This window comes from Peromyscus californicus, unplaced genomic scaffold (genome assembly GCF_007827085.1).
Source record: "Peromyscus californicus insignis strain IS unplaced genomic scaffold, ASM782708v3 Scaffold_6__1_contigs__length_162567912, whole genome shotgun sequence".
Lineage (NCBI taxonomy): Eukaryota > Metazoa > Chordata > Mammalia > Rodentia > Cricetidae > Peromyscus > Peromyscus californicus.
In genome coordinates, this window is record NW_026294584.1 from 134,337,098 (window position 1) to 134,361,556 (window position 24,459).

At 49.1% G+C, this 24,459-nt stretch overlaps 2 protein-coding genes across 10 annotated transcripts in view; one reads left to right on the plus strand and one right to left on the minus strand.

The window, feature by feature from the left end:
* The window catches only part of Wnt5b (Wnt family member 5B), a 109,161-nt gene that overhangs the window by 36,574 nt on the left and 48,128 nt on the right, over positions 1-24,459 (minus strand). The window contains exon 1 of one of the 3 annotated variants that reach the window (XM_052719398.1): positions 3,172-5,229. The exons of the other annotated variants lie outside the window; for them this stretch is intronic. The gene's annotated coding sequence lies outside the window, so the exon portion shown is untranslated. Of the gene's footprint in view, positions 1-3,171; positions 5,230-24,459 lie in introns of those variants that run through there. 3 annotated transcript variants of the gene reach the window in all.
* Positions 7,683-24,459, plus strand: part of Fbxl14 (F-box and leucine rich repeat protein 14) — a 38,670-nt gene continuing 21,893 nt past the window's right edge. For 2 of the 7 annotated variants that reach the window (XR_008214222.1, XR_008214223.1), the window contains exon 1: positions 7,687-8,923. Coding sequence is in view for 5 of the 7 variants with exons in the window: in XM_052719394.1 (XP_052575354.1) it covers positions 7,772-8,923; positions 10,279-10,335 (1,209 nt within the window). In the remaining 2 variants the exon portion in view is untranslated. Of the gene's footprint in view, positions 8,924-10,278; positions 10,486-18,769; positions 18,809-24,459 lie in introns of those variants that run through there. The other 5 variants (XM_052719395.1, XM_052719394.1, XM_052719390.1 and 2 more) reach the window with 5 other exon arrangements.

The window sequence follows — 24,459 nt, forward strand, 5'->3', positions numbered from 1 at the left end:
AACACGGTCTGTAAGATAAAGGTGGAAGAGAAGGGGGCTATAGGCCCTTTCTATATTATTTTCATTTTGCCAAAAGGGGCAAGCCTTTAAAGATTCCAGGACCCCTGCGCACTAAACACATACTCTATCAAGCAAATGCAATTTAGCAAACCTTTGAAAAGAATTTTGTGTGTGTGTGTGTGTGTGTGTGTGTGTGTGTGTGTGTGTATGTGAGTTTATGTGCACCACATGTGTGCAGGTGCCCAAGGGCTGGATAGTGTGGGATCCTCCAGAACTGGAGTTATAAGAGGTTATGAGCCACCATGTAGGTGATAGGAACCAAACCCATGTCCTCTGCAAGAGCAGTAAATACTCATAGCCACTGGGCCATTTCCCCAGCCCTTGACATATCTTTTAAAACAAAAGCCGCTGCTAGATAACAGAGCTCTCCTGCTGGGGGCCACAGGTTAGGGAAGCTATCCCTGCTCCATCCAGATATCAGGAGTTAGATCTTGGAGACAGGACAGAGCATAAGAACAGAAAGGCTGCAGGAGGGGAGGCGAAACCTGAGTCAAAGCCACAGACCCTGGCTATCCCTCAGAGGGGAGGCTTCCTCACTGTCCTTTTGGGTCAATGGAATAGGCCACTTTTGCTCAAAGCCAAGCCCAGGTACGAGCAGCTGCTCCCTTGGATCTCAGCTCTGTACTTTGCTGTGTTTCTGTTCCTCTAACCTCTATATTTCTTTAAAAACAGAAAACAAAATCTAAGAAAGATTTAACAACCAGCCAAGGTATATCTGTACAACCCATGTCTGTGGGAGATTTTATTTATTCATGGTACATTAACAAAAGACAGCAGCTGGGTCGTGGTGATGGAGCATGTCTTTAATCCCAGCACTCGGGAGGCAGAGGCAGTCCAATCTCTGAGTTCAAGGCCAGAGTGAGTTCTAGGACAGCCAGGGCTACACAGAGAAAATCTGTCTCAAAAAATCAGACAAACAGAAAAGGTAGGCAGTAAACTTAATGTAACATTTTTTAAATTTTATTTAACTTTTTTTATGTGCATTAGCATCAGATCCTCTGGAACTGGAGTTACAGACAGTTGTGAGCTGCCATGTGGGTCCTGGGAATTGAACCTGGGTCCTCTGGAAGAGCAGCCAGTGCTCTTATCCACTGGGCCATCTCTCCAGCCCCAACATTTTTTGTTTTTAAAGAGATAGGTCTTGGGGCCTGGAGGGATGGCTTAGTCGTTAAGAGCACTTGTTCTTGTAGAGGACCTGGGTTCAGTTCCCAGCATCCACATGGCAGCTCACAAGTGATTAAAGCTCCAGTTCTAGGCATTCCAACATGTCTTCTGACTTTTGTGGGCTCCTGCACACATGGTACATGGTACACACACACACACACACACACACACACACACACACACACACACACACACACAACTATGAGGTCCTAGCTGTCCTGGAACTCACTCTGTAGAACAGCTTGTTCTGGAACTCACCAAGATCTGCCTACCTCTGCCTCTGGAGTGCTGAGATTAAAGGCACACACCACCACTCCCAGGCTCTAGAGCTTTTCTACGTGGTAGAACTGAAACTCCAGATAGGCATTATGATGGTTAGTTTCAATTGTTAGTGTGCCATAACCTAGTGAGTCTTAATAAGGGTTGGTTTACATAGGGTTGGCCAGTGGGCATGTCTGTAAGGGATTGTCTTGATTGCATTAATTTTGGGAGGACTCAGCCTGAAAGTGGGTGGTGCCACTCCCTGGTTTGGGGCCCCGGACTGTAGAAGAATAGAGAATGTGAGCTCAGCACTAAACATGCTAACATTCCTTGTCTATCTGCTCTCGATTATGGATGTGAATGGTTACTTCCGGTTCCTGCCTGACTTCCCTTCAATGATGGGCTGTAACCGGAATCAGGAGCTAAAATAAACCTTTTCTCTCCCAAGTTGCTTTTTGTCAGGGTTCTTCCTTCCTGCTTTCCTTCCTGCCTTGTTTTATTTTTTCTTTCTTTCTTTTTTTTTTTTTTCAAGACAGGGTTTCTCTGTGTAGCTTTGTGCCTTTCCTGGAAATCACTCTGTAGACCAGGCTGGCCTTGAACTCACAGAGATCCTCCTGCCTCTGCCTCCCGAGTGCTGGATTAAAGGCCTGTGCCACCACTGCCCGGCATGTTGGGGTATTTTGTCACAGCAATAGAAATGAAGTCAGGACATCAGAGAGGTGGTGCCTTTGCTGTGATAAACCTGCCTGTGGCTTCTGGGAGGAATGCGGAAGGGTTTGGTATGTTGGGCGAGAAAAGCTGCTGAAGGCTGGATAATGGGCCACTCTAGGGGAAGGAAGCCTGGAAGTCAGTAATGCAGAAAGAAATGCAGGCCGTGGAGGCTCAGCTCCAGAGGTTCCGGAAGCAAGGACTGTCGGGAACTGGGGAGAGGCTTCACTCTTCCCAGGCCCTAAAGTTGGATTTAAAGAAAATGGGCGGGTTTGGCCGAGGAAATATCAGGGTGGGAGCACTTCTCAGCCAGTGCTAAAAGGCTGCTGTAATTAATAGAGAGATCAGCACCTCTGACATGAAATTCCTGCACTGCACTGAGAGGATGGAAACGTATCCTGAGGGCAAAACCCTGCCCTCAGAGGAGGCTCCATCTCATAAAGATTCAAATTCATTTCGAGGAAGAGAGCAGAACGGGAAGGGTTCACTGTCCTCAGGAACAACTGCTCATGAAAGTGGTTCCCTACAGGCATCCCACGGACGCTGCTGATACAGCTGTGGTCCAAGGCTGACCTGGATGAACTGCCTGAGTGCCAAATGTGCAAGCTGCAGAGACCGATACTGAGCCCCCGAGGTAGCAGCACTCTCAGAGTGATGAGCCAGCAACCATGTCCATCATGTAAGTGACAGTATGTTGTTCTTACTGGATTAGTCACTTATTTTGGTCATAATTGGTCTTTCCTGCAGGTAATGCTTCTGCCAAAACTACCATACTTGGACTTGCAGGATGCTTTATCCACCATCATGGTACTGCACACAGCAGTGCTTCTGAAACTCACTTCACAGCCACAGAACGGGGCCCATATACATGGGATTCACCGTTCTTATATGGTTGCCACATACAGAAGCCGCTGGCTTGACCGAACAGTGGAATAGCTTTTTAAATACACAGCTGCAGGGCCAATTGGATGGCAGTACCTTGGAGGGCTGGGGCAGAGTTCTCCATCAGGCTATACATGCTTTGAGTCGGCATCCAATATACGGTGCTGTTTTTTCCTTTAACCGGTTTTTTCCTTTAACCGCGGGACCGCAGGTCTAGGGAGGAAGAGAATGATTGCACTCACTATCACTCCTAGTGGCCCACTAAGAAAACGTTTGTTTCCTGTTGGCAGGACCTTATACCCTGCTGGCCTAGAAGTTATACTGTTCCAGAATGGAGAATGCTCCTGCTAGAAGACACAACATTGCATTGGGCTGGAAGCTAAGATTCCCCTCTGCTTATGATGGTTTCTGATGACCTTAATCCAACAGGCTGAAATAGGAATAACAGTGTTAGGAGGGGTGACTGATCCTGACTACGGGGTGGGGGTGGGGTGGGGGTAAACTGGATTGCTACTCCACAAAGAAGATAAGGAAGATTATGTCTGGAGTGTAGAAGGAGATCCTTTAATACAGTGGTTTTCAACCTTCCTAATGCTGCGGCCCTTTAATACAGTTCATGTTGTGGTGACTCCCAACCATAAAATTATTTTGTTGCTACTTCATAACTATAGTTTTGCTACATTATGAATAATAATGGAAATATCTGATCTGAGACCCCCAAAGGGGTCACGACCCACAAGTTTGAGAACTGGTGTGTTTAGGGCATGTCTTGGTGTTACTATATCTTGTGATTAAGGTCAATGGGAAACTACAATTCAATCCAGGCCGGGTGGCGAATGACCCAGACCCTTTGGAATGAATACGTGTGTCACCCCTCCAGGACCTACTGAAGTGCTTGCTGAGGGAAGAAAATACAGAATGGGGAGTAAAGGAAGGTACTTATAAATACCAGCCAAGGCCATGTGACCAGTTACAGAAATCAGGATTATAACAGTCTGTTCTTCAGGGAAGTCAAGGCAGGAACCTGGAGGCAGAAACTAAAGCAGAGGAGGAATGTTCCTTACATGACTCAGACTATTGTTCAATGACCTTTCTTATACCTCCCAGGGTCACCTGCTCAGGGGTGGCATTGCCCCACAGTGGCTGGGCTTTCCCACATCGATCAATAATCAAGAAAATGGCCCACAGACTTGCCTACAGGCCAGTCTGATGGAGGTATAAGTTGAGGCCTGAAGACTTCCGGGCCAAACACTATATATTGTTAGATAAAGAAACTGAGGCCCAGAAAGGGAGGTCATTTTCACAGTGCCAAAATAGCCACCGGTGACTCAGCACAGGCTCATTTGGTGCCACACTTCTTCTCTATTGGAGTTTATTTCCTGAAATGCTTCTTGCTGCTAATGAATGTGATAATCACACAGCTGAAACTTGGTGTAATTTATAACGGAACACCTTCAGTGAAAAGCTGGATGGATATTAGTAAAAATTCTAGTATTTAACTCAAAGTTTTGCTAGAAGTAAAACAGGTGTTCAGCTTTTTAGAGGTGCCATTGGATGACTTTCTGAGGAGAATGATCTTTCTTTTTTTCTTTTTTCTAGAGACAGGCTGTAGCTCTGGCTGTCCTGGACCTAGCTCTATAGATCAGGCTGGCCTTGAATTTACAGAGACCTGCCTGACCAGTGCTGGGATCAAAAGTGTGCACCACTGAGAATGATCTTTCCAGATACGGAAAACCCTCCAAGTTCATACTGTATAGGCTAGGCCTGGCACTCGTGGCGTGAAGGACAACTAAGGTAGCTAGATAAGGTGACTCACACCTATAATTTCAGCATTTAGAAAGGTGTGGTAGGCCGGGAGGCGGTGGCGCACACCTTTAATCCCAGCACTCGGGAGGCAGAGTCAGGCAGATCTCTGTGAGTTCGAGGCCAGCCTGGGCTACAGAGCGAGATCCAGGACAGGAACCAAAATTACACGGAGAAACCCTGTCTTAAAAAACCAAAAAAAGCCGGGTGGTGGTGGCGCACGCCTTTAATCCCAGCACTCGGGAGGCAGAGCCAGGCGGATCTCTGTGAGTTCGAGGCCAGCCTGGGCTACCAAGTGAGTCCCAGGAAAGGCGCAAAGCTACACAGAGAAACCCTGTCTCGAAAAACCAAAAAAAAAAAAAAAAAAAAAAAAGAAAGAAAGAAAGAAAGATGAGATAGTAAGGCTGCCACTATTTCTGGGCCAACTCTGGCTACATAGTGAGTTCCAGGACAGCCAGGAAAGGAAAAAGAAAAGGGGAAAAAAAAAGAGTGTGTGTGTGTATAAATTTTTAAAAATGTGACTTTCAGGGCAGGCAAGATGACTCCTTGGGTAAAGACACTTGCTTTCAAGTCTGAGGACCCGAGTTCGGTTCCTGGGACCCACATGGTAGAAGAGTGAACTCTCAAAAAATGGTTCTCTGACCTCCACGTGCCGTCATGGGACAAACTCGTGTGTGCAAATACATGCACATGAGTGTGCACACACACACACACACTGAATAAAACGTAATAAAAATCTGCTTGGGCTGGAGAGACATTTCAGCAGGAAAGGTGCTTACTGCTAAGCCTGGCGGCCTGGGATCCATCCCCAGGACCCACACGGTAAGGGGGAAATCCCTTCCTGGGTTGTCCTCCATTGCGTCCTGGTCCCCTGTGTGCCCCCCCACCACCTTTAAACAGAAAGTAACCCAGATGACCCCAGGTGATGAGTACAAACTGAGGTACAGCCAGAAGTGTTACACTGTACAACTGTACATCAAGAATTATTTGGTGACAATGTAGTCTATTATTCAGGAAGGTTATAAAAGTCAATGGGCCTCACAGTATTTGAAACTGGAGGTAACAAGGCTGCATGAGCTTTAGACTCTGCATTTCCTGATTAAAAGACTGGGTGGGATCTACTTTCTATTAGGCCTATTAGTACTCCTGTGTGTACTTGGGTCTAACAAGTATCTGTTACTCAGGGAAAAGAGGAGTGCCTAAAAGCTTAGGAGATCCTCTTCTGAATTTGGAACACATCTAATATCTTGTTCAGAGATTGATGTCAGCTAGAAAGGTCACTACCACCAAGCCTCATGACCTGAGTTCGATCCACATGGTAGAGAGAACCGACTCGCTCAAGTTGTCCTCTGACCTCTATACACTGTCTGTAGAACAAGTCCACATCCCCATAAACAAATATAATGTAATAAAATAAAATTTAAAAAAGTCTTTTTCAGGTTCCCAAAAAGTCAAGGAAACAAATGAGTCAGATTGTTTTGTATCTAGATGTGTGAATTTGTAACTTAAATAACAACCCATGGGGTCCTTTTCTCTGAACAGGATCCTTTTCTCTTGGCTCAGGGGTAGTAAAAATAAAATTCTGAAATCCTATCCTTCACGAGGGCATTTAAGACCCGAGGCTACATTGTAGAATTGAGCTCTGCCCCAGTTTCATAAAACACATATAAAGCATAAGGCTGGAGTGTCTTCAATCAAGCCAAACCGTGTATGTGTGTCAGCAAATAGAACGTATTAAGTATTCCTACAGTTGGGCCATGCAATCTGTATCTAAAAGACAAAACCAGGTGCAGGTTAGGCAGGAAGGCAGAGGGCAGAAGGGGTGGCAAGTTTAGACACATAAAGTTGAAAGGGACAGGAACTCACATGGGTGTAGGGAAACAACCAGATTGTAGGAGGGAGGCACCCTGGACAACTCCAGAAATTTCTACAACGAGGACTGAGGACTGTCAAACCCAGTGTCTCCTCCAACTTAAGACTCAATACCGGAGAGAAAGGGAGGGTGGGATGGCCGCCCGATTGGGGCAGTGGGTGTGGTGAGACGGTTAAAAGGCGCTGCGGGAAGTAAAGCAGGAAAGTGGCGATGGAGCCCGCGGGCGGGAGAGGGCGTGGAGTAAGCGTGGATACCGAGGGGGGCGGCCGTGGGCTACCCGGCTCTCGCAGGGTCTGCACGGTGCGGCGGGGCTGCCGGCCATCCCGGCGCGGATGGGGTTAAGCGTCCGCGGCCGAGGGCAGAGCCCGGTTTCCAGGGAAACGGCTCCGCCAGTTCCGGCGGCGCGGGCACGTACCACTGCGCGGGGGAGCCGGCGCGGAGGACGCGGAGGGCGCAGCGCGGCCGGCCGACTCCTGGGGTGCGGGCCCGCTGAGCCCGGTGAGTTCGCCGCGTCCCGCTGCCCGCGGCCGTGAGCCGGACCCGCCCGGCCTAGGCGGAGGAAGAGCGGCGCGCCACGGGCTCGGAGTCCCCCCCGCGCGGCGGCCGAGTGCGGGCAGCCCGGGGCTGGGCGGTTTGAACTGCGGACGGCAGACAAAGGCAGCAGGAAGCCGTCCGTAGCCCGAGCGCCCGGCCCGGGCCTCGCCGGCGCGCGCAGCAGCGACGCGGCCCGGCGCGGGATGCCGCAGGGCGCGGGGCGGCGGCGGCGCGCGGGCGCGAACGCGGCGCCCGCCCCGGCCGGGATGTGAGGCCCGAGCGGCCGCGCGGGGGCGGGAAGGGCGGCAGGAAGGAAGCGCCGCTCGGACGCGCCGGGAGGAGGAGCGGCGGCCCGGCCGGAAGGCGGGGAGGGGCGGCCGTTGGCCCGCGGCGGCCCGCTCTCGGCGCCTCCCGGGGCGGCGGCGGCGGCGGCGGCGGCGGCGTCCGCGCCTCCTGCACCCGGCGCGGCGTAGCGGCGGGAGGAAGATGGAGACCCACATCTCGTGCCTGTTCCCGGAGCTTCTGGCCATGATCTTCGGCTACCTGGACGTCCGAGACAAGGGTCGCGCGGCGCAGGTGTGCACGGCCTGGCGGGACGCCGCCTACCACAAGTCGGTGTGGCGGGGCGTGGAGGCCAAGCTGCACCTGCGCCGGGCGAACCCGTCGCTGTTCCCCAGCCTGCAGGCCCGGGGCATCCGCCGCGTGCAGATCCTCAGCCTCCGCCGCAGCCTCAGCTACGTGATCCAGGGCATGGCGAACATCGAGAGCCTCAACCTCAGCGGCTGCTACAACCTCACCGACAACGGCCTGGGCCACGCGTTCGTGCAGGAGATCGGCTCGCTGCGGGCTCTGAACTTGAGCCTCTGCAAGCAGATCACCGACAGCAGCCTGGGCCGCATAGCCCAGTACCTCAAGGGCCTGGAGGTGCTGGAGCTGGGGGGCTGCAGCAACATCACCAACACCGGCCTTCTGCTCATCGCCTGGGGGCTGCAGCGCCTCAAGAGCCTTAACCTCCGCAGCTGCCGCCACCTCTCGGACGTGGGCATCGGGCACCTGGCCGGCATGACGCGCAGTGCTGCCGAGGGCTGCCTGGGCCTGGAGCAGCTCACTCTTCAGGACTGCCAGAAACTCACGGATCTCTCTCTGAAGCACATCTCGCGAGGGCTGACGGGCCTCCGGCTCCTCAACCTCAGCTTCTGTGGCGGCATCTCGGACGCGGGCCTTCTGCACCTGTCGCACATGGGCAGCCTGCGCAGCCTTAACCTGCGCTCCTGCGACAACATCAGCGACACCGGCATCATGCATCTGGCCATGGGCAGCCTGCGCCTCTCCGGTCTGGATGTGTCTTTTTGTGACAAGGTGGGAGACCAGAGTCTAGCTTACATAGCCCAGGGACTGGACGGCCTCAAGTCCCTCTCCCTTTGCTCTTGCCATATCAGTGACGATGGCATCAACCGCATGGTGCGGCAGATGCACGGGCTACGCACGCTCAACATTGGACAGTGTGTGCGCATCACGGACAAGGGACTGGAGCTGATCGCTGAGCACCTGAGCCAGCTCACGGGCATAGACCTGTATGGCTGCACCAGGATCACCAAGCGCGGCCTGGAGCGCATCACGCAGTTGCCCTGCCTCAAGGTACTTAACCTGGGACTCTGGCAGATGACGGACAGTGAGAAGGTCAGGTGAGGGCGGCAGTTCCAGGTCCCCTGCCCCGCCCTGTTCATCCCACGACCACCACTGTTCCCGCACACTCACGCGCGCACTTACACGTCCATGGCAGTGGCCGCGGGGGGGCCGTGACGCGAAGCCTGGGCTCTTTTCTCCTAGTCCGGCGCCCCTCCCCACTGCGTCTGGGGTTCTTCCGCTCCCTCTCCCCACTCTCCTCTCCTCTCCCAGTGGGTGGAGAGATGGACGCTGCTGCTTCTCTGCCCACTCTTCTGCAGGGTATGGAGACTGATTCAGCCACCGCCAACTGTATCCCGAGGCACTGCATTTGGAAATGGGGTGGGGGCGGGGAGGGACTAGGCGTTTCAACCCCGAGGAGTTGAGGAAAGATGTCTGCCTTCGCTTACACTTCATTTGGATACTGTGATCTGGTTTTTATTTCGAAATGTGTAGAAAGCAAGCCCGACTCCAACAGCCTTTTCATCCACTTTGTGAACCAGTCTCCAGTCTCAACACTGCTCCTTCGGTTCTGCGACTCACTTCCTTCTTCTCTGCTTTCCTTTTAGTTTTCAAAGAAATCGAAAATCATTGTCCCCCCCTTTTTTTTCTGCTGAGTATATTCTATATATTATATATATATATATAAGTTATATATATATATATGTCTGGCTACCTCGTTTTAGTTTACTTTTTTCTCTTAAACCCTGGAATTCTACAAGAGAGATATTTTGAGACTGAAACATTTTTGTGCCTGGACTGGAAAGGTGCCCACTGGGTTTGTCTGTCTGTTTTGTTTTGGCTTCTTCCCAGCTTCCATCTACCCAGTGTGTCCCACTCCCTATGCTGGATATGATTTTTCTTTTTCCCCTAGTCTGTTGGGCTCTGAAGAGCCAACCATGCTTCTAAATCTTGATTTAATTTATAGCACAAATGTATAGGAGAAAAGAGAGCAGAACTGCCTTTTTGTTTCTTGAGATGCAGATTGAGTCTTGAAGAGGAGTATTATATATGCAAATTATGCCCCACCCTAACCCTCTTCCAAGTTTTCCCACAAAAAGGTTACATGGTGAGGCTTCCTGTCGGGAGTAGAGCTCAGCTTTGGCCTGCAGAGAGCCTGGGGCTGTAATGTGAAAGGGAGGAGACTGAACTTCACGTCTTATCTGTTCTGTTCATAAAATGGGAGCTTGTGGGTCTGAAAAGCTTTTGTTCTAAATGGAGGAATAGATGGCTTTATTTTGGTGGGGGGTTGGGACTGTGGCTTAAAAAAATCGCTTTTGAGTAGGATGTATATTTTTGTTGGATATTTTGTTTGTTTATTTTTTTAGAGTCCTCCACAGCAACATGAGAGACCATGGAGAAACCCAGAGACCTTTATCAATTAATTGTACTGTTTGTGAATTTGTATAAATGATAACAAAGATCCTCTTAAAACGTTTATATTCTTACAGTAAAAGGTTAAACTGATATTTATATAATAAAAGAGGAAATATGAAGTATGTTTTTGAAAAAAAAAGCACAAATCCCCCCTTGTATCTGTGAATTATTTTTAAGGCATTGTGTGTTGGGTCTGCTAAAGTGGGAGGTGTTACATGTACACCCTAAACGGAAGTAAGGTACAGAGTTCAGTTTGTTCATGTGGGATTAGTTCATGGTTGAGAATTTCTTCTGTGTAAGATGCACCACTGACATCCAAATGTTCTGTTTCTAGAACTGTTGCCAGACTGGAAATTTCAATAGTTTTTGGTTCTAAATTGTCAACATGGAAACTAAAAGTGAACAAAATGGAACTTTTTTTTTTAAGAAGCCAGGCCTGGGAGAGTCAGTTTCCCAGAATGACCAGTTTCTTTTTATGGGGGGTGATGGTGGAAGTGAGATCCAAGACTAATCCTGAAGAAATGGGTCGTGAGCTCTGGAAGTGGGCAAATAGGATGGGTGTCCTTCCCTGGGAGCACTGTGAGGGATGGAGGGAGCCCAGCCATTGTTCGGGGTAAGTTGAAAGCGGAGCGGGCTGGCCCAGTCATGCGTGCTGATCTGTGTGTGCAGGTCCAGCGGAAAGGGGGCAGCATTGCTCCTCTTTAGCATTCCCCTCCAGGCCTGGCTGCATGCAGGCACTTTCCTGGGGAGTAGGGAGCCAGGCCAGAAGTTCTGGTACATTTGCATTTTAAGGATTTCCAGTGCCCAGGCTGGCCCCTCAGCCACTGGTGAGGGTCTAGGCTGAATTCAGGGTGGATAAATGAATACCAACCATTTTAGCACAGTTCCCCTGAGTAGACAATCGGCAGTATGGCGTGCGCTGGCTGGGGGACAGACCTGTGAGTCCTCGGACAGTGGTTCACAGCCTTGGCTTTACATAGGTGGACTCTGTTTCTGAGGTCGCTTCCTCAACTTTCCAGACAGAGGACTAGAACCCAGGTTGCTGTGGGGCTCTGTTTCCAAGCTCTAAGCTCAAACATAGCACAAAAGCTGCCCTGTTCTTCTGGGGCCACCAAAACGGGCTCCGAAGGAGTCTGACACTAGCTCTACCTTCCCTTTCTTTAGGGGGCGGGGGTGAAGGTTTCTTTTCTATTAGTGCTACTGCCTAAAGGCAAAGCAGCAGCAGCACAAAGTATGGCCCCTAGTGAGCAGTCTGAATTAGACCTGCTTCCCAGGAGACTGACCCAGCTCCCAAGGTTCCACAGCCACAGCCTCCTGGTCTGTTTTTCAGTCAGCCAGAACTGGAACACTCCTAAATCACATTGTGCTAACATTCTCCTGTAATATGCAAAATAATCCCACTACCAATACTTTGGAACATTTTCTGTTTCTTTTTAATGTAAGTTTGAAGGGCTGGAGAGATGGCTCAGTCAGTGGTCAAGAGCACATAATACTGCTCTTGCAGAAGACCCGAGTTCAGTTCCCAGCATATACTTAAGGCAGCTCACAACCTCCTGTAACTCCATCTCCAGAGGGATCTAATACCTCTGGCCTCTGTGGGCACCACACACATATAAGTTTAAAGTAATAAATATTAAAAGGTTGGTAAATTAGGCAAGCATGGAGCCTCTCTGGAAAGAAGGGACTAAATGCTCATGTCTCACCCTTTTTGAATGGAGAAAAAGAAATACACATTGGGAACCCATGTGGCCTTGGAGTGGTACTTTTAAATTTTAATCCTTCAAGCAAGCCGCTGAAACCTCTCCGTTTTTCAGTGTAAGCTGCCTTACATTGCCTAACCAGTGAGGGGGTTACAATTTGAACTCGCCCCCTTCTAAGGAAGATCTAGTGTCTGAGTCAACCTTGGTTTCCTGCTAGATAACCCTCAAGTGAATGGGAGCTGTGGCTGATGGCTATGGTACTGCTTCAAAGCAAGGAAGGGTTGGTCCTCACCTACATGGCAGAAGAGAGGCGGTTAAGGCTGGAGTGGGGTAGCTCAGTGGTAAGCACCTGTCTACAGACATCAGGCCTTGTGTTGACCCCCAACATTGGAAAAAAACAGAATCAACCAAACAACCAGAAACAGTAAAGAGAGTGAGTTCTTGTACATTTTGTGAGTGGCACAAAAGCTAAAAGGTACTTTGGGTCAATATTTAGAAAACAGAAAAGGCCATGGTTTAAGATTTGCTGACACTCAAGAAATGAAAAGGCTGGACATGGTAGCTCATGCCTGTAACCCCAACAGTGGCTAAGGTAGGAGGATTACTTTAAGTTCAAGGCAAGCAGTGAATTCCAGGTCAGTCAGGGTTACAGAACAAGACCCTGGCTCACAGGAGAGAGAGAAAAGCCCCTGGGGTGGGTGGGGAGGTGAAGCCATTATAAACCTCAGTCCCACACTCATCTGCCACAGAAACTGGGAAGGGGCTTCCTGGCTTCTCCGGGTCTCATCAACAGTGGCCTTCCCTATTAGTGTCTACAATTGCCACTGTAAATGGGCTCAGACGCTTCTGCAGTGCTGTAGGGCTACAGTGGGCCTCTGGCTGCGTGCTAGGTGGTGGAGGAAAATTCTCCCTTCCTGCTGGCGGAAGGGGAAGTCCACTTGACTTGTCTCTGCATGGGGCAGTGCCAAGAACGCTGCCCACCTCACACTAAAACTGAAAGCTGGTGCCAGGACCCTTAAAGAGAAAACAAACGGGTATTTTTTTTTTTTAAATTTGAATCTATAATAAACATCTAAAAAAAAAAAGGTACATGTTCCTTTCATTGTAGTTTTCTTTTTCAAGTTAAGGCTGTGGGGCTAGGGGTGCAGCTCCGTTGGTAAAGTCCTTGCCTACCACGCACAAAGCCCTTCATTCCCCAACACCACATAAACCAGATGTGGTACTGTATTCCTCTAATTCCAGGACTCAAGGCCATTCTTGGCTACTTACTGAGTTGGAAGCCAGCCTGAGCTACATGAGAACCTATCCCATCCCAAAAGAAGTAAGGACATGTGGTCTGCCTCCCAGGCCCTGGGGCTTCCCTGGAAGAGTGTTGATCTTGAGTTCTCCTTCATGGAGAACATTTGAACCTGGAGTTTCTTCTTTTGTGTTTTAAGGCAAGGTCTCACAATGTAGCCCAGGCTAGCCTGGAACTCAAAATGTCCAGGCTTGCATTGAACTTGAACAGCTACCCTCCTGCCTCGGCCTCCCTAGTGTTGAGATTACAGACAAACCACTAAGCCTAGCTTTGAACTCAGGTTTTCAAAGGCAAAGGAGAAAGTTGTAGCCCCTGGGGACCACTGAGTTCTCGGGGAACAAGAGCCTTTTCATTAGGAGATAAGGTCTGTGGAACAAAACCAAGACCTTCTGCAGCTGGCAACTGCCTTCCTAGTTCTGAAAGGAAAGGCCCTAGCTGCTGATCCTGGCGCAGCTCTGCTAGAGACAGGGAGGGGAGGGAGCTAGAGAAGTCATGCCAGGATCCTTTCTCTTCCCTGCATTAACATTACCCCTTTAAAAATGCTAATCCTATCCCTTGAGTTGAAGGAAAGACCTACATTTTGTGCCATTACCAACCCCTGAGGAAGGTGTGAGGTTTTGGATAAATTAGTGGGAAAATGAAAGCCGAGGGTAGAAGTCAGCTGCGTTCAAACCTAAGCCCAGAGACACATGGCTCATTTTTGACAATGTACTTGTTCCAACACTACGTGTATTTTTTAAAGCAAATGTCACAATTTCTTACCTCTTACCAGTAGGTAAGAAATCTGGATTTAAATCGGTATTGACTTGGTAATTTATAGTTGCTGGTGAGACATAAATGCACATCTGGCCCAGGACGTTCTCAGGCGGGCTCTTGGATGCAAACATGTTTCTGGGTCACTGAAATGTGCTGGAAATACTCACAAATGATCAGTTTCAGTCTCTTGCTCTTTCCCAGGGATCGCTTGGATCGTGCCTGGTGGAGTTGCCTTTAGCAACCCAGCACATGTAAGTACTCTGCACAGGTGCATGGGGAAGTGACCTGCCATGGTAATTCTGCATCCGAGGGGGCCACTCAACCCAAGTGCCAACCAAACAGTGCGATTTCCAGGAGCCTGGCTGTGTAAGTTAGCCCTGAAAGTGTACTCACTTTCTCCAAACAAGGGGAGAAAGTTTTACTTTCTGTTTTTCCTCTGAGACAGGGTCTCTGTGGCTCAGACTGACCTGGAATGCACTAGGTGGCCCAGGTTAGCCTCAGACCTTCCTAGGACTATAACATGAACCACCATGCCCTGCCTGGGCACAAGTTCTTATTATCTCATTACTCTTCTATTTTTTGATTGTTTAGGGAACAAGTACCACATGTCCTTCTTAAAGGAAAAAAAATAAAAAATAAAAAGCACTGAAGGGGACTGAGGGTGTAGCTCAGTCATAGCGTTCATGCCTATTGTGCTGGAGGTCCTGAGTTCCCTTTCCAGCATTGAATGAGAAGACAACTTACTAAGACACTGGAAAGTACTGCATCTCAGTTAAAGAGAAGCGAGCTGGTCCGTGGTGTCAGGAGAGGCAGAGCAGCTCAATGAGACAGTATCAGAAGTACTGGGGTGACATGCTGGGGACCTCGGCCAACAGCGGGCAGACGGGGCACACTGGATTTTATGCTCTGAAGAAGAAGTGTGATGGAGTCAGTAAGATGTGTAGGTGGCATGAGAGTTCTGCCTCAGAGTGGAAACTGGCACAGACTAACGGCACCAAGAGGTGGCGGCCAGTGTGCGGGTACTTCTGAAACTGCAGGGCATCACTCTGACCCCCTCAGGAAGATCCTGCACTGGAGCATCTTGGGAGTAGACACACCCAAAACCTCAGAATGCCCAATGTTATCACTCGGTTTGGTATGAATTACAGTGTACAAAGCTGATATGTTTCATGAACACCGTGTTCAGGGTTCTTCCTGAGGCTGAGAAGAGTTCCGGTTGCTAAATAGCCGACAAGGTGCTGAAGAAGCCGGTGGAGTTGGCTGTGCCCACTGTCCCCAGAGACCTGTGCCAGGTCCCCCAGAGTTCCAACGGTCATGTGGAGTCCAGAGGCCGGAGGCCTGCGTTCTGAGAGCCTCAGAGCTAAGAACGGTCACACATTTGACACGCCTATGCACACCTGCTTGCAGCCATCATAACTTGGGGTCCAGCTGTGGGAACTCTGGCTATTCTTGTTCAAGGGTGAGAAGGCTGGACTCCGCAGATGTTTTCATTACAGCTCTCTATGGTCACAAAGAGTAAAGGGGTCTCATTTGTTACTATCAATCACCAGCCGGGCGGTGGTGGCGCACGCCTTTAATACCAGTACTCGGGAGGCAGAGGCAAGAGGATCTCTGTGAGTTCGAGTCCAGCCTGGGTCTACCAGTAAGTTCCAGGTCAGCCAGGGTGGTTACACACACAAATCCTGTCTCAAACAAACACAAATGGGGTCTCATGCAGCCCAGACTGTCTTGAAACTCATTCTATAGCCACAGCTGCTTTTGAACTCCAAGTGGTGGGATTACAAGTGTGCACACTTCATCTAGCTAACATTAGGCACTTCTTATGTTTCCTGTGCATAATCTACTCTGTGGGAGGACCAGTCATGCCATACTACCTGTCTATAATGGCCACTCATGTCATGGACGCGGGATGCTGCAATTGGACGGCAGGGAAATAGTTCTTCAAGACCCAGTTACTATTCCTTCAGCAGTGTGGGGTTCTTCAGCATCGTCTTGCGAGACAGTGCTTCCTCATTTGAAAGTGGCACAAAGTATTTACTACAAAGGTCGGCGAAGATGTATCTCCTGTGGAAATCTTTCCCCAACTACCACTATTTACACATACATCTGCTTCCACTTTCCAGTGCAAGGCAAGGCTTTCTGAGAAGTGGTCTCCAAACAGAGAGAAGAAACAAACAAACAAACACCCCTCATCCCCAAACCCCACTTCAGCCCTGATATTTCTTAGACTCTGGAAGAACGTTACCGAGGCTAGAACTGAACAGATACATAAAGGGAGAGACTGCAGTAGTTAAACCATTAAGACAATAGTTCTTGGGCAGGTGTGGCGCACACCTTTAATCCCAGCACTGGCAGAGGCAGGCAGATCTCTGCGAGTTCGAGGCCAGCCTGGTCCACATAGTGAGTACCAGGTCAGCTAAGGCTACATAGCTGTTTAAGACCCTGTCTTCAAACAAACAAACAAACAAGGTAAATAATCTGTGTATTCTTAGATGAAAGACAACTAGCCAGGGCCTTCCACATTGACCTTCAGGGTTTTAAAGCTTAACTTCACTGCTCAGGACTGCCTGGCCTCAGAGAAGGATGGCAGCCATATGACTTAAGCAGACATGAAAACAACAAGCGTAGCTTTCCTACTTTATCTCAAGGGCACACAGTTCAGCCAGTGTCAGCAATCTGTCAAAATCAGGCTGTGTCACCCCTGTACTTTATCAGGCTCACGGCTGGCCACTGCAGGAAACAGACAGGGCCGTCAATCAAGCTTCTAGAGTCTGGGCTAGAAGTGGGTGGCTCTCCCACTATGCTGAGGTCCGTGCACTTGACACACATCCCTGCCACTGTGTGTCACATGGCAATAGCCAGAACCAGGTTGCCCTCCCAAAGAGGGCAGCTAGCTCATCTTTTCCCTACACAGAAGGGCCTGGCTGTCCAAAGAATCAAAAGGAATTACAGAACTGCATTACCACTAAGCTGAGAAATGTGTTGCCAGTGACAGCGTACATGGAGCAGCAGCAAACAGCCTCACTGTCGTTTGCTCTATAAATACAGACATGTTCTACTAGAAGACAGACAACAAGCACATTACTGGAAGGTGGGGGCACATTACTAACTACTCCTCAGCAGAATGCTTGCTTAGAGTGCACAAAACGCATGGTGTGCATGCCTATAACCCCAGCACTCAGGAGGTGGAGCCAGAGGAGCTGGTTCAAGGTCGTCTTCAGCTACATATGGAGTTCAGGGCCAACCTGGGCTAAATAAGACCCTATCTCAGCACAAAGAAAAAAAGGGAGGGATAGAAAACATCCTGTGTTTGTGTCCTGTTCTGTGTGACAGCCTTCATTTTTCTATAAAGCAGGGACATGTACACAGGTTTACCTTCCCACTGTTAGAAGTCATGAACTATGTCCAAACAGTTTCAGAGGTAGCAAATAGGCAAATGTGTTTTCCTCGGCTCTAACTTTATTAAAATGGCTTTGGACTCACTATAAAGCAGTAAAATAAAGTGTGGGTGACCCAGTTTGTTCTCTGGTGAGGATCGAAAGTAGAGGAATTTATCCACCAGTGTGCAGTTTCTGCATCTTGTCAGCAGGTGGCAGCATTGCCTATGAGTTGATGGCTGCTTTGTAGGAAAAACAACCGTCCTGGCTAACAAATCCTTTCTCTAGATACTTCCCCACTCCTGAAAATTTTCCCAGGATCTAGAGAGCTGACAACTGGAACATCATTTCCTCCAAAAACTAAGACTAACTTTTAAATTTTTAATTTTTTTTCTCCCTTTGGTATGTGTACGTGTGTAGGCATGTGTGCATCTGGTCTGAAGGTCTGGTGAGGTGGTCTAGTGCTGAACTCACAGGCTAGGCAGCAAGCGCCTTTACCCACTGAACTCTTCCACCAGCCCAAGACTGAACTTCAAAGTACCAGTGAGGTGACTCCCAGGAGCTGTTTGTCTTTGGAGCGTTAACTGTTTCATAGTTCTAACAGCTCTGCTTTTGGTGGCCCTGGGGGTGGGGTGGGGGAAATACCAACTTGTGATTCCTCAAGACTGTGTCATCCTCACAAAATGTCAGAGAGCTATATCTGTGAAGTTTGGCAAATGGGGAAATATTTTACAATCATTCATGAAGATAGAGCTAGCATCCTGTTACTGTGAAAGAAAAATAGAAAACACATTGGGAGTTTAAATTTTAGTTTTCTTTTTAATTATCAAAAGGAATGCGGTACATTCACTGCCCAAATGAAGACATCTCCATAAAAATCTAAAGGGGTCTGTGAAACAAGACCCTGTTAGTCCTAACAAAGAAGTAAGGTTTTGGGGCTGGAGAGATGGCTCAGTGGTTAAGAGCACTGACTGCTCTTCCAGAGGTCCTGGGTTCAATTCCCAGCATCCACATGGCAGCTCATAACTGTCTGTAACTCCAAGTCCTGACACCCTCACACATATATGCAGGCAAAACCACTAATGCAAAACAAACAAACAAAAAAAAAAAAACCACTAAGGTTTCTTGCGTGACGGAAATCCAGAATGCAGACGAAGGAAAGGTGGCTGAAGGCAAACAGAGAGCAGCTGAGCCACCTTAGCCGGATCCCACGACGTGCGCGGTGAAGGGCAGGCTGAGGGTGGAGAGGATGGTTGTGAGCTGGGGGAGCCCCAATTACTAGCTCACTAATACAGAGCTCATTTTTTGTTAGAGAATGAACAAGACAGACCTCTAGCACCCAGGCCTTGAGCACGAAGCACATTACTATTCCCAGAATGATAAGAAAATTCTTAGAAAATCAGAAGACCTCCCAGGGGCACTTTATGGAAACCGTTGCTGAAATGTGCCTTTGAGTGACTGTAGAGAATAGCAGCAGATTCGGAAAAAGAATCCCAGTAAAGAAGGAGGCTGCAGAAAAGAGAAAGTTCCCACACAACTCAGAGGACAGAAGCCGGCAGGCTGAGGAGGCTGGGTGACAGAATCCTCGTGGGTCCTGGGCACACAGAGGGAAGGTGGCTGTGATGTGCAGCCTCTGGCAACTGCACCATGGTCTAGTATGGGTTTTATTTGTATTTACCCCCTTCTGACGTGTGTGTGTGTGTGTGTGTGTGTGTGTGTGTGTGTGTGTGTGTGTTCTCTAGTATAGGTTTTAAAGAACAGAGTTTTTCTGTGAATTTCACTTGAGGCAGAAACACTCATTAATATGGATTGAGCCTTGAGACCTTGACGTGATAGTCCTTCAGGCCTGAAATGTCCTGTCCAGAGCCCCACAGCTGGTCCTCCAAGGGCCTGCATTCAGCGGTTAATGTCAACACTGCTTTAATGCAGACAGGGAGAAGGGGGGCGGGTGTCCCAGGGAGATAGACAGCGTCAGTCTCCTCATGGGCCCTCCAGGAGGCAGTTGGCTCCCACAGCCAGGAATTTCCCTCCTACCCATCACTCAGGTTTCTGGTTCCACTTCCTCAATGAAGGTGGGGAGCAGGGAGGGCTCTGACGAGCCCAACACGACACAAGTTTGTGTTTTAGATGACTTTCCCCACTCACCCAAGGGATGCCGCAGTCCTAAGAGCAGGACTACAGGCTGGAGAGAATGTTCTCTCCTCTTCCTCTGTGCTCTAATCCCCCAGGGCTTCCCTCAAAAGGTGTCTATTGCCCTAAGAAGAGACCGACTTCTCCCTGTGGACTGTCACGGTGGAGAACTCCGGGTGAGGTGGACATAACCGGGAAGTGAGCAGACGGGAAGTGAGCAGACGTCAAGTACTTCCTCGCACATCCTTGACGCCACCGCCCCGCCCATTAGCCCCAGCTGCCAGGCTCATCTCACTTCCTCACCTGCGGGGGAACTAGCAGAGAAATCAAAGGCACTTGCGTGCAAGCCCGCTCCTAGCTCCTTCCCACCCTTCTACAGGCCCGAAGCGGGCTGCTACCACTAATCTGCCCCTCGTTTGCGGCTCAGCAGCTTTTGTCCTCTAAGCCCCTGATAATGGTTTTACTAAAATCCCCTTTTGATGGAAAAAGTCCCAGCTGGACATTGCAGGACCCAGCATAATGTCCAAGTCTGCAGGCCCCTCTGCCTACCCCACAAAGGCCTCTAATCAAGTGGAAAATGTGCTGGAGGCCAGAGGTTTGGGGCTGCAATTATTTTTTAAGGGATTACTAGAGAAGAATAGAGGTGGCCAGGACCTCCCCCACCTGCTTTCCACTCGGTCCTGCTTCAGACATACTGAGTCCTGGCTTGGCCCTGTTCTCAGAGACCAAAGCCTCACTTCTGCCTTTTCCTATGGAGGGGCAGCCACCACTGAACACCATTGTTGCAGAAAGAGAGAGTTTGGGTACAACTTGCAGGTCTTATTTTGACCTCATTTAAGATCTCATGTATAAAATCACCGTCAAACAGGCTCCTGAGTGTGGGGCGTGAGCTCATTCATTAACCTCTAACCCCTGCTCTGTATGCACAGGGGAAGAGTTCGCCCAGTGCCCATGCACTGCCAAGGGCTGGAGCACTCCCTGGGGCTTCCCAAGCTTTGGAGGGCAAAAGGTCATGTTCCCACCTTGCCTGTTACCCTCCTTCACACACACACTGACCCTCCCGCAAGGCCGAGCAAATATCCATGGCACTCCACTGCTTGATCTCAGGGTAATGCATGAGTAAGATCTGAAATGTCAGTCACTGAATACCACAGCCTTTGTTTGAGAATGTACACTCCCAAGGGAGTTTATATCTTCCAGGACCTTATCGGGTGTCATCTATACATGAGAAATCATTGGGCATACATTAATGGCAAATTGGTGACAAGTCACAGCCTGCCCTTGAGTCCCCGACCTTCCCGTCATCCTAGATAGGTCTTGTCCTTCTAATCCTAGCTATTGGTGATGAATGCGAAACTGATTACAGATCTCTAACCCCATGCTGGAATGATCAAGGATTAGATTGTTCATCTCTAAAATTCAAAAGTCAGCATGTATCCTACATTGAATGTCGAGCTTAATGGCAACCCCCAGGTCCTTCTCCAAACCTTTGATCAGAAACAAAACAATTGTTGACTTCAAAAAAGAACAAAATCTTCATTTGTTTTCATCGGTATAAATGCCTTATTGGCTAGCCGTGGGTGGTGGCACACACCTGTAATCCTAGCACTTGAGCAGAGGCAGGTGGGTTGACCTGAGTTCGAGGCCAGCCAGTTCTATAGAGTGAGTTCCAGGACAGCCAGGGCTGTGTAGAGAAACCCTGTCTCAACAGCAACAACAAAAAGTAATCAAAATAGACTCTTTTATTAGTGTTTGGTTTGGGTGCTGGGTGTGGAATCCAAGGCCTTGTGCATACTAGGCATGTGTTCTACTGCTGAACTGGATAGTTCTGTGTCAGCTTGATATAGGCTAGAGTCATCTGAGAGGAGGGAACCTCAATAGAGAGAATGTCTCCGTAAGTTCTGGCTGTACACAAGCCTGTAGGGCATTGTTTTTAAAACTAGCAATTGATGCCCAGCCCATTATGCGTGGTGCCATCCCTGGGCTGGTGGTCCTGAGTTCTATAAGAAAGCAGGCTGAGCAAGCCATGAGGAGCAAGCCAGTAAGCAGCACCCCTTCATGGCCTCTGCATCAACTCCTGCCTCCAGATTCCTGTCCTGTCTGAGTTCCTGTCTTGACTTCCCTTGATGATGAACAGTGATATGGAAGTGTAAGTTGAATAAACCTTTTCTTCCCCAAGTTGCTTTGGTCATGGTGATTCACACAGCAACAGTAATCTGAACTACAACACCCTAGGCTGGGAGTAGACTCTCAAAGGCCCCTCCTTAAATAAGGACAGTGTTGTTTGAATCACCCCTCTCTTCTGCAGGGGTGGATCAAATCAATATGACTTTGGATGAAGATGAGCTGCCTCAAAAAGGAGGTGTGAAGTGTTCATGGGTGTAATGGGTAGTTTTAACTACTAACCTGACACAGTTTAGAACTGTCTGGGAAGAGAGTCTCCATGAAGGGCTGTCTAGATCAGATTGTCTGTGAGGATTGTCTTGATTACATTAATTGATGGAGGAAGAACCAGACCACCACAGGCAGCGCCATTCCCTAGGTTTGGGACCTGGACTGTATAAGAGTGAAGAAAATGAGCTGCGTGTAAGCACATACTTCTCTCTGCTTTGGACCGGATGCCGTGTGACTAATTATTTTAGTCCCCGTCACCCTGACGTCCCTGCTACGACAGACTTTGAGTTAAAATAAACCCTTTCTTCCCCAAGTTACTTTTTGCCAGGGTCTTTTATCACAGTAACAGAAATGAACAAGGACAAGAGGCCGGGAGGGAGGACCTGAATTATCTAAAGTCACGTCTACGAGGCCCTGACTTGTTTTTTTTTTTTTGGTTTTTCGAGACAGGGTTTCTCTGTGTAGCTTTGCGCCTTTCCTGGATCTCGCTCTGTAGACCAGGCTGGCCTCGAACTCACAAAGATCCGCCTGGCTCTGCCTCCCAAGTGCTGGGATTAAAGGCGTGCACCACCACCGCCCGGCTGAGGCCCTGACTTGTTAAGGGAAACATGTGGACGTAAGTCTGTGTCACAAGAGAGCTGTCCCCAAGCTTTATATTCCAACTCTTATAACCATTTGCCATTTGTCTTCACTCTCCAAGTTCCTCATCCTTTTTAGAGCACAGTGAATAAAATACTATTTTGTATTTTCTGATTTATTCATTTTTGTTAATGTGCACATGTGTGTTTGTGTGAATGTGTGCCACATATGTATAGGATTCCCTGGAACTGAAGTTACAGGTGGTTGGTTGTGAGCCACCCTACATGGGTGTTGGGAACTGAACTCAGGACTTTTGGAAGAGCAGGAAGTGCTCTTAACCACTGAGCCACCTCTCCAGCCTCAAATACTAATTTTTTTTAAAATGACATTTAAGGGGGTTGGGGAGATGGTTCAGTGGTTAAGAGCACTTCCTTCTCTTCCAGAGGACCCAGGTTGGATTCCCAGCACCCATATGGCAGCCCAACCATCTGTAACTCCAATACCAAGGGGTCTGATGACCTCTTTTGGCACCAAGCATGTGCATGGTACACAGACATATGTGCAGACAAAACACTCATACACATTCTTTAAAAAAGGTAACTTTTGGGTTGGCAAGGTGGTCGAGCAGGAAAAGGCACTTGCTTCTAAGCATGGTGACCTGAATCCCATCCCTGGGCCCCACATGGTAGAAGGAGAGAGACCCACCTCCTACAAACTGTCCACGGACCTCCCATGTACACCATGGTATAATCATGCTCACATACATACACACAATCAATAAATGTAATAATAATAATAATAATAATAATAATAATAATAATAAAAACCCGTAACTTTTCCTACCAACACCAGTTTGGGGAAGAGGAAAATAGTATTTGGAAACACTGAATTTTTTTTTCAGTGCTGGGTGTCAAGCCGGGGTCTTATGCATTGGAGGCCACACTGCAACATCTGAGCTGCACCCTCAGCCCCCCAGACACTTACTTGATGCCTCACCCTCCCCCCCAGACACTAACTTGATGCTGAAACCTTCCCCCACACACACACTAACTTGCTGCCGCACCCTCCCCACACACACACACTAACTTGCTGCTGCACCCTCCCCCCCCCACACACTAACTTGCTGCCGCACCCTCCCCCCGCATCTCCCCCCACCAGACACTGACTTGATACAATAGTAGCAATGGTGCATCTAGGATTTTTCAGGGCAGCTGAAAACTACAGAACTTCAGGATGCAAATGTATTTGAGACTCTCAGGCCATGAAGGAATCCTCACAATTCAAAACCCTTGATGAATATAACCAGAATCAAGGAACACAAAATCGGCAGGCTGACAGGGCTCAGTGGCAGGGAGCACTTAGCATGGCCAAGGCCCTGGGTTCCACCCCCAGGCACTGCAAAACCAGAACAAAACCCAACAAAAAGAACCAAGGACTTCAAAAAGTATAGGAAGCCTTAGACGGGAAATCAAGAAGGAAGTTTTATCTTGATGTCCAACGTAAGGAGCCCAAATTTCATTACGTCCCGGGTATACCTCGAAGATCTGAGATGTCCTTGAGTCCATGAAGCCAGGAAATGCTTCTCCAGCCGGCACAGACAGTGTGCCCCACAGTAAGAGCTTCAGTCCTCCCCAGATCTCTCCCAGCTGATCTTCCTCTGCCCCCAACAGGACTCCTGTCCATACGTCCCCATGCCTCATCACTCTTGGCCATCATTTTGGGGTAGACCTGTCCAAAGTCTCACCTCTCAGTGATCACCTCTAGACCTGACTCCCCCAATTCAGCATCTGCAGATCCTGGGGGCACCTCTGACCTTCTGGCTCTGGAGCTGACCCTGCTCTGCCTCTCCCCATCTCATGTACCCCAACAGCACCGCGTACCCACAATTCCTCAGACTCC